This window comes from Amaranthus tricolor, chromosome 12 (genome assembly GCF_026212465.1).
Source record: "Amaranthus tricolor cultivar Red isolate AtriRed21 chromosome 12, ASM2621246v1, whole genome shotgun sequence".
NCBI lineage: Eukaryota > Viridiplantae > Streptophyta > Magnoliopsida > Caryophyllales > Amaranthaceae > Amaranthus > Amaranthus tricolor.
The window spans coordinates 18,684,933-18,695,302 of NC_080058.1; the positions used below are offsets into that span (position 1 = coordinate 18,684,933).

General features: G+C 34.1%; 1 protein-coding gene across 1 annotated transcript; it reads right to left on the reverse strand.

Annotated features, from left to right (window-relative positions):
- Positions 1-234: 234 nt before the first annotated feature.
- LOC130828231 (uncharacterized) lies at positions 235-8,912 on the reverse strand. The gene is made up of 9 exons (XM_057694087.1): positions 8,663-8,912; positions 8,402-8,565; positions 6,354-6,535; positions 5,934-6,218; positions 5,652-5,710; positions 5,527-5,563; positions 5,338-5,409; positions 4,294-4,621; positions 235-847 (listed from the first exon to the last, which is right to left on the reverse strand). The coding sequence occupies exons 1-9, from the start codon at positions 8,769-8,771 to the stop codon at positions 488-490; spliced, it is 1,596 nt and encodes a 531-aa protein (XP_057550070.1). The 5' UTR covers positions 8,772-8,912; the 3' UTR covers positions 235-487.
- Between the last annotated feature and the right edge of the window lie 1,458 nt (positions 8,913-10,370).

Genomic DNA, 10,370 nt, shown 5'->3' on the forward strand with positions numbered 1-10,370 from the left:
TGATTTGTCCGCATCTTTCAGGAAAAAGAAAACCCCATCTGTACCTGCCTTATGTGGGATATTGGGAGTGTAAAAAAAAAAAAGTTTTTGTTGAATACCTTATGTTGATGCTTTTCCATTTTCCATACCATAAATAAGCAAAAATGTATTTATTGTCTTCAAGATGAAGACTAATTACCAGACCACACACACATTTGGAATTTGGAGAATTTGGAGCTAATTTATAAAGTTAAATGTCATTTTTATTCATTTCTTGTCTCAATGCACAGCCTCATACAGTACCTAATTACAGTAATACATAAAATAATTAACCTTTTTACATCAAGTTCACATATATTTTAATCTAGATTCAATATATGAATGCCAATAATGCACATAGAACTATCACTATCTTGCACACTACTTTTATAGTTGTGTATACACAAAAGAATGAACATCATTGAACTGAATTATGTCCTGATCAGAATACACGTACTTCATGCATGCTTTAGTGATAGGCTAAATCATATTCCTTGGTATAAACACGGTGCCTTCGTTCCCGAGCATAGATGACCCAGAAAATCAAGGAAAACATGACAGCAGCCGAGACCAAAACTAGACCAACATAGATCCACTGGGTGTATTTTCTCAGTCCAGGGCAGTAGTTCACACTGAAGTCATTGAATGTGGTTCGCACAAAAGTGCAGTCTTGGAGGTCTACCAAAAATGGTGTGTAATGATACAAAGCAAATCCCACTGACTCAGCAGAATTCATTTGGTTGTATAATGTGGGTGTTAGCCGTCCTGTCGTAGTACATATCTCGTTTCTGTTAGCTTTTCTAGTCTGACACGTATAACTCTTCCATACCTACATTTTATACCCAAGGAGAATTTAATTGGAAATCAAAATGGAAAACTTTATTGTACATTCATAAACATTCTCTACGAAGCATTTAAGTTAAACCACAATAGAAAAAATCACACGTTGAAAATTTACATTTTTCTGAACAAAATTCATTTTAAACGGAAAATATTATTGTATAGATGATGTTTTTTACCATAGGTAAACCGTAATTTTTTTCGTCATCATTATTAAAGATAGAATTGAATATATCTAACCCTCCCACCTAAATATTAGTGAGAGCCATTAATACCATTAGGGAATTAGAATAGAATTGAAAAGCTCGTTAATGAAAAAGCAGTGAAATTTTGTTTTTGATAACAAAAAACATTCCAATATTCAAAATGAAAACTCCCTCTAATTCAACGTTAAATGTGGCTATATTCATCTGCTCTAACAGAGTGGAAATAAGTTGGAACCCAGTTATGTTAAGTGTGTCTTTGTGGACAATGAGGTTAATCAAAAGTATTATCGTTGTTTTGATCCAGTTAACTAAAAGACTTACATCCCGATGGGTTGTAACTTTGTTAAGACCAAATACTACTTCACCACCTTAGATGTTAGAAGGAGAGTGTCATAGACGCTCTAGGTTGGCTATTATATCCCGTTCTGACAACTGATCCTACAAGGCAAGTAGGTAATATCACTGAGACAATCAACCATGAAGAACAAAAGAATCAAGCACCACCCTCTCTTGATCTTTCTGAGGATCCAACTCGAGAAAAGGATATTGTTGATTTTTCTCCAAAAGTACAAAAGAATTAACCACTACACTCTCTTGATCTGTTTGAGGATCCTACTTGGGAAATGGCTGAAGAAATATTTACTCTTGATCAGTTTGAGAATATCACTACTTTTAATAACCCTTACTTCAGCAAGTACAAATTTGTGATCTAGATTTCCAATCTAATCCTAAAGGTGTCAGTATCTCTTCAAACGTTATAGAGATATATTAATTACCTCCCCGAAGCACAAGAAGGATTTCTCCAAAGCGGTATGATACTGAATATGAACCTCAAAGATCAAAGTATTTTGTCAGCAAACCAAAAGAAGGAATATGCCCCAAACGAAAATAACATTCAATACTAACTTGTATTCAACCTAAATTTCTAACACATTTAAAGAATCCTTGAAAGATGAGAAATGGAAGAAAGCCATCTAAGACGAAAACTTAGCACTCTGGAAAAATAAAACATAGAGGAAGTGTAGCCTACCAAAGAGAAATGAGACAGTTTGATGGGTGTTCTCAATCAAATATCAAGCTGATAGAACAATCGAAAGACATAAAGCTCGTCTTGTAGCAAAGAGGTACCCCCAGACATATAGAGTTTACCACTCAGAGACTTTCTCACCGGTGGCAAAAATTGATAAGATACAATTCTTGTTCTTTAATGCTGCTAACAAGGAATGGCCTCTACATCAATTCGATGTCAAAAATGCCTTTCTTGATTGGGAAATAAAGGAAGAGATATACATGGAGGCACTACTGGGTTTCTCCGAAGATTTTAAGAAATGAAAGGATGAAAACTCAGGAAAGCTCAATATGGCTTCAAACAGTCTCCTAAGGCCTGGTGCGGAAGGTTCACTACAACTATAAAGAAGTTAAACTATAAAGAAGTTTGGTTACAGTCGAAGCAACTCATATCACACGCTATAATTGAAAAAGAAGGGATATCAAATTACTTATCTGAAAATCTATGTCAATGACATTAACATTACGGGAAATGATGCATAAGGAACTAATGACCTAAGAAGAAATCGCCTCTTAAGTTCGAGATGAAAGACCTCAAAAATTTTAAATATTTCCTAAGGTGAAGACGGGGAATCTTTATCTGTCAGAGGAATACATCTTGAATCTCCTTGGTGATGCTGATATTCTTGACTATAAGCCTGTTGAGACACCTATTGTGGCCAATCATGTGCTTCAAAATTTTTATAGGTGTGCCATTAGAAAATAGAGTATGATACCAAAAAATTATAGACAAACTTATCTATTTTTCTCATACTAGACTAGACATGGCATATGTCGTTGGGATAGTTAGTAGTTTTATGCATCTTCAACAAGTGAAACACATGGAGATAGTGATAAGAATTTTGAGATATCAAATAAGGATTAGTAGCAAAGACATAATTTTTGAGAAACATAAGTTCTAAGATCTCCTTGCCTACACATATGTAAATTAGGCAAGGCATTAAGATGGTAAAAAAAACAATACTAGGTACTTTACCTTAGTACATGGAATTCTTTTTACATGGAAGAGTAAGAAACATAAAGTAATTGCCTTATCTAGTATTGAAGCTGAATTCATAGGACAAACAAAGCAACCATTAGCATATCAGAAGATCTCGTGCAACATGATAGGACGAAACATGTGATGATTAATCGACACTTCATAAAGAAAAAACTTGAAAGCTATAGCATTAGTCTTTTGTTTGTGAGGTCAAAAGACCAGCTTGTGGTATTCTCACAAAAGACATTGGATTAGAAGCCTTTGAAGATGCATTGTGCAAGTGGGGGTGTTGGAGACTCTACAATCAACTTAACGAGGGAGTGTAGTATAATTAGTTTTAGGCAAATATCATGTAATTATTTTATTTTCATTCTTTTCCTTAAATTAATTATAGGTGTATTTTCAGCATAAATTAAGACAGATAGTATAAAGTCCTAAACACATTTTCTCGTACATTTTATCACAAACAAAATCTTTTTTTTTTTTTGCCTATTTTACCAGCATTTGTACTTTAGATGTAAACTATTCCTAATCATATCACACATTGCTAAGCTAAGAAAACCAAGAAATGAATTGATTATGTGCAAAAGGACAAAACATCATATCAGGTGATTGGCAATTTATTATAGGGAAATTCCATGTGGTAACCCGAGATTTTGGGTTTTCCACATGATAACCAAAACTTTTAAAAAAATCCACGCGGTAATCCTAATGTTAACTAAATTGTTCCACCGTGACCTTTTTGCACATAAGAACGTTAGCAAACGTTAATTACGAAGTTTTAAGGCTGTTGTACGCCTATTTATGCAACTCACCATTTCAAAGGTCATCAGTTTCAACCTTTTCCTCCAAAATATAAATTCTAACTCTACCATCTTTGGATTTGGCGGAAAAAATATAATTTGGATGAAAGACGGTAGAGTTGGGGTTTATGTTTTGCGGGAAAAGGTTGAAACTGATTGCATTTGAAATGGCGAGTCGCATAAGTAGGTGTACAACAACGTTAAAATTTCAAAATTAATGTTTGCAAACGTTTTTATGTGCGAAAAGGTCACGGTGAAACAATTTGGTAAACCTCAGGGTTACCCTGTGGATTTTTTAAAAGTTTTGGTTACCACGTGGAAAACCCAAAACTTCGGGGTTACCACGTGGAATTTTCCTTTATTATATAACTGGTGGTACCTGTGTTGCATTGTCGAAGTCAACTTCACCGGATACACATCTACGATCAGTAAAATTTGAGTAGAATGGGTTGCAAAGATTAGGCACCAATGGACCTGATTGATTGAAGTACAATGGCGGTGGAGTGTTTGGTGGTACATTAGTGTTGGCAATATTTGCAAGAACCAAATTGACCATGTCGACTAGTTGATAAGTTACTTCTTTTGATCTTAACACTGTTTCTTGAGCTGTTGTATTGTCTACACAAGGCAAGATGTCATCCAAGGCTGTATGTGCTGTAGGGTTTTGGACCCATTGGTTCATGGAGATACAAGTGTCCGCAACCACACTGATTTTATCATAGCAAAAATACCAAGTCAAAATTTGAAGTTACTATAACACTAACAAGGGAATTTAGATCTGAGCCTACATGGCCAGGTTGAATAAGTACATTAGATTAAAACTCAATTAACATCTTTTTACATTTTAATAGTTTAAGGGGGGTGGTGTGTGGGGAACTCGTTACATAAAGTGCGATTCATAAATTATATGTTAGAGCCCACTTAGTGTAATGCTTAGAAGAAAAAAAAAGTTTAAAAGTTCATAACCCTGAAAGCTACATCTTAGCCTTGTGTTATCTTAATGCTTTTGCATATGCAAAGAGTTAATAATAAGCATCATGTAAGTGGTAAAGAATCATGTACCAAGAAGGATGAAACTACAAACCCAAACAGAGAACGTGTGGTGCTAGGCTAATAGCCAACAATCTCTTTATTATAGCACAAGGGTAAGGTTGTATAAATCTGACCTCTCTAAGTTCTAACCAACCTATAAGGTGATGCAATAGTGTGGTGTTAGGTTAATAGCTCACAACCTATAACGTGTCAGATATCTATCTAGGCCCCTTTGAACTAAAGACACTAGCATGAAGAAAAAAAAGCATAGAAGACACACTGCAAGCTCAAACTGAGAGTCCTTAATTCTTAAGTTAACAAGTAGAAAACACAACATTGTAATGCAATGCATTCCCAGTAACTACACAAGGAACAAGTCAGAAAGACTTACTTATGGAGGACCAGAAAAACTCCGCATAACACAAATGTTAAAGTCACCAAAAGCCAACCCACGATGACCATTCTGTACACAAGGAACCCAGCAGATCAAACAAGAAACGCAGTTCAGCCATAAGACTAATGGAGATGAATGCAAAATGAACAAGAAGCGCCAAAAATCTAAAAGAAAAGAAATACATACGTGTACACAAGACATTGTACTCCAAAAATCGACAGCACTACATCCGCAAATTAATATTTGTTAGAGGAGAATAAAACAAGAAGAATCAGATGAAGCAATTCCCACGGAGAAGGCATTGAACTCACAAAATCCGACAAATGCCAAGAAGAGCATTACTGCTGCAAGGATAATCAGCGTCATCCTCCTACATTAACTTGCACTCATCAGAATCCACAAAACTTCATCAAAAAATTAAAGCAATTACAGTTAATGTAAGTTTTCTTTTCAAACCTAGTACTCTTCCGACACATTGAGATTTCTACATTACCATTATTTCTGTAAAATTTTTTGAGATTAATGTAACAAATTCAATGGACAGAGTATAAGAAGCAGAGTATGATTGCTGGGATTTAATCATGCATACTTACACGAAATCTAAGGCGCGTCGAATCCTTCTGGAATTTTCCTGGGATTTCTCATCAAGTGTATTAGCAGCAGAATTCATCTTTGTCTGAACGTCATTGATCTTATTCTGGACATTTTCAGGTAGCCTCAACTGTCCCACACCAATGTTTTGTGCCTCATCAAGATACCGTGAGACATTGTTAAGGTTCTCAACCGTATAATCTGCCTGATCCACTACATACCGCAATGTTTTTGTTGTACTAACATGAAACTTTGCCTGACCGGCATAAAGAAATATGCAACCGATTCTGCAGTCAGAAAAGACACAAAATTTCTCATGTATTAGATGTATTGTAAATAACCACAATAACCACATTGCATAGCACTTGCAAGATGAATTATTGAGCTGTAATTTCCGATGACTGAAAAAACAGCACACTTACATAGCAGCAACAGTGAAAAGTATGAGCAAGATGAGTGAAAGAGCATAGCAGACTCGAGAATAACCATATGGAGCTTTTCTACAACAGCAGAAATATAGACAACCGCAGATCAAAGTAAGCCCGAAAATCACAAACCAAACTGCAGCAATGATGAAGAACGGGGCTGCTGTGAAAGCTACAGACTGCAGTGCAACATAAAATAGAAAAGGAATAAGCTTAGAAGTGGAAGGACATAGAGAAGGCATAGGAACTTGACAAATTTAATAATCATGCTTATTCTTTTTCAAAAATCTCATTTTCTTCACAAAATTCATTTTAATGCATTACTAGTAAAAAAAAATGTCGTATAGGCGGTAATGGAAAATTATGAAAAAATTAATGATCAAACTTTCGTTACCATAAAAATGACATAATACATATCATGAAAATTTACACTACAAATAATTCTCATACCCACCATTTAGTAACGATTACTAAACAGGTTGTGATAGTTACAAGGGTTAACCTTAAAACAAGCTTCACTCCTTGAATTCTTTAATTAACCTCATAGTTCAAAATACAATTTCAGTTACGATTGCGGTCACAAAATGGATATTGTGGTCAATACAAATGGTTTTATACAGAAAATACTTCACATGTGAGGAAAATCCCACATCGCTAAAATATTGGTTTATGGACTGCATATAATGCTTGGTGAGTATTCCTCCTAATATCATATGGTTTTGAGAAAGAGTGAAACTCATCAAGTGTTCTATGTAAGTCAACGCTCATTACTTATGGGTTTGTGGGCACGAACGGGTGCCCCATGGATGTAACTACGTAAGTGTGCCCATGGGTGATCATGTGACGAATTGTCACGACGTAACATTTAATGATTAATGTGACCTATATTTCGGTTGTGGTAAACGCAAAAAACCTTTAAAATATGATCATAGTATGATGATAAACCTTGTATTTCATTTTGATTAACCTCAAAGTGTGTTGGATCCTTTACGTCGATATGCCACATGCCACATGCCACATCATTTTTGGCCCAAGTCATGGTAAATTTTCATAAAATAACCATGTTTGTTCAGGATTTTAGTTGAGGGGCTAATTTTAACCCAAGAAATGCGATCAAGGCGTCACTCCAAAAACCGCTATAAAAAAGACTTATTAGAAATGGCAAAATGCCAAAGTCAAGAAAGAACATAGAAAGATCACCAGGAAAGTTTCAAACTTGAAACTTTACACGTTTCACTTCACCAACAAGCCTGTATTTTAATCAAAATTAAAATGCCAGCTATACAGATGATATACTACCACCCACAAGAAACGTGCACAACGCTTACATAGCTATTAGCCAATTACATAAAATATTAAATTGATGTTATAATTAAAATATATCGAAAATGTCAACACTGACTAAACCTCCTCAAATTCATCAAGAATAAGTCCCATAAACCGGTAAACCTTCATAAAGACACAACAAACATTCAAGACAAATACTACACTACACAACATTCTTTTAAAATACCTCACCTCATTAAATTATTTATGTGTAGTAAAAATAAGAGTTAACTGCACACAAATTTAATGACATTTCATCTTAAAAATGTGGTGCAAATTGTGAATACACTTGAAAAATATGCAAAAACATATAACTAAATTAAACACTCAACTTTGCAACTCAAAAACATAATAAAATTTAAGAAAAATACTATTCATCAGTTTGACATACGATCATTTTAATCTGATTTTTTTTTATAATTTTCAAAAATAATTCTAGTCTTAATATTAATAAACATACTCTATAAAAATATAAATATTAAAAATCGAACATCTTATATAAATATATTTTAACTTCTTTGTATTTATGAAAATTCATGTTTAAAATTTTTCTGCACATGTGTGAAATATTTTAGACATAACCAACAATATTGATGGGAGGGAGTAATAATCATTTGTCAAAATGAAAGTCAAAATTATTCGGTATACAAAAAATTAAAAAATTATGAAGAAAATTCTCAAGGAAAAACAAAAAGTAAGTTAATACTCCATATACTTACAGCCCAATAATGACGATTAGTAATATTCCAACCACCAGTGTAACGATTAAAATCATCAAATGGGTCTCTTCTATATGTGTTCTTTGCTGCCAATATCAATGAAGAGTTTCCTTCAGTTTTTTCCGCTATAATTCTTCTATTATTATTTTCCCATTTTTTCATCCCTGCAACAAAAAAACAATATTATTATATTATTACTATATGTACAAAAAAAAGAGAATGAAAGTGAATTAGGAAATAGGTTTTTTTAAGTATATAAACCTTTAAAAGAAGATGAACCCAAAACTGGTAAAGCATTGGCGGATGAAAAGAAGAAAATAGTGAAGAAAGTGAGTGAAAAACAGAAAAATAATTTGCTAAAATATGACATTTTTAATGCAGAGATGTTTTTCTTTGTAAAGGAGAACAGAAGAAAGTCACTGTTATTAACTGAGGCAGAAAACGTGGGTAGTTGTAACAATTGGGGTGTTCAGTGTTCTATCCTATGGTTTACTTAACTACTAGTGCTAATTTTTTTAATGTTGATTGTTGGGAAAGATTAAACAAAAGGATTCTTTTCATATAATTTAGACGTGTTAAGTGGGATTTTTATTGGTTATATTTTATTATTTATGATATGATTATGATATGTTTATTTGGATTATTACCAGGAGAAATCGTCAAATGAAATTTCCATTGACATGAGGAATAATCAACAAACAAAGTACTAGTAGGAATTAATGAAATTGCTATCTTGAAATTACAAAAAAATATAATGTAATTACTAATTCTTAAATGAGATGGCCTAACGGTGATACAATTTCTGTTGGTCTGACCCAATATACACTTTCTGTTTTAAATTGATCACTTATAACGTTAAAGTGATCACTTACAATCTTAATATATTCACTTTTTATAGTTTATGAAAAACTGATTTGGTTTGAATGGTTGCCTTTTTCATTAGGAGTAATGATAATATATACAATAATACAATCTATACTTTAGGAAACTAAATATTTACCTAATATTCTACACAATCATATTGATTATACAAAATGTTCTAGTAATCAAAAGATATTATTCTAACACACCCCCGCAGTCGAATCGAAAGGTTGACAGACGCTGAGACTGGAACGAAAATCATCAAATAATACTTGAGGAAGACGTTTGGTGAAAATGTCAGCAATCTGATAACGAGTTGGAACATGTAGCACCCGAACATCACCACGTTTAACTTTTTCACGAACAAAGTGAATGTCGATCTCAATATGTTTAGTGCGCTGGTGATGCACTGGATAACCAGCCAAATAGATGGCACTAACATTGTCACAATAGACAAGAATAGCTGTAGCAATAGGATAGTGAAGCTCAAGAAGTAAATTGCGAATCCAACAAATTTCAGAAACAGCATTAGCAACATCTCGATATTCAGCCTCAACACTAGATTTGGAAACAGTAGGTTGTCGTTTAGCGGACCAAAACATTAAATTATCACCCAGAAAAACACAGTAACCAGAAGTACAGCGGCGAGTGTCAGGACAACCACCCCAATCAGCATCGGTATAGGACAAAATAGTCGAAAGATTAGAACGATACAATTGCAGACCATAATGAATAGTACCTTTGACATAGCGAAGAATACGGTGAATAGCCGCCATATGTTCAATTCTAGGATCATGCATATAAAAGCAAGCCTGCTGAACAACATATGAAATATCTGGGCGGGTGAAAGTAAGATACTACAAAGCACCAGCCAGACTACGATACAATGTAGGATCATCACAAGAAGAACCAGCATTAGCGCAAAGTTTGCCGGAGGTAACAACATGAGTAGCAACAGGTTTACATTGAGACATGCCAGCCTTTTCAAGAATTTCAGAGGCATACCGCTGTTGAGAGAGAAAGAGGCCCGTAGATGTACGATTAACAGCAATACCCAAAAGTAATTAAGTGGACCCAAATCCTTCAAAGCAAACTCAGAGCTAAGTTT

Excerpts from the sequence above, each read along its gene's own strand:
- LOC130828231 (XM_057694087.1), bottom strand. The coding sequence starts at position 8,771 with ATGTCATATTTTAGCAAATTATTTTTCTGTTTTTCACTCACTTTCTTC. Across the intron at positions 4,622-5,337 it reads GTTTTTCTGGTCCTCCATAA|TGTGGTTGCGGACACTTGTA; the intron begins GTAAGTCTTTCT and ends TGATAAAATCAG. Across the intron at positions 848-4,293 it reads ACTTCGACAATGCAACACAG|GTATGGAAGAGTTATACGTG; the intron begins GTACCACCAGTT and ends TATAAAATGTAG.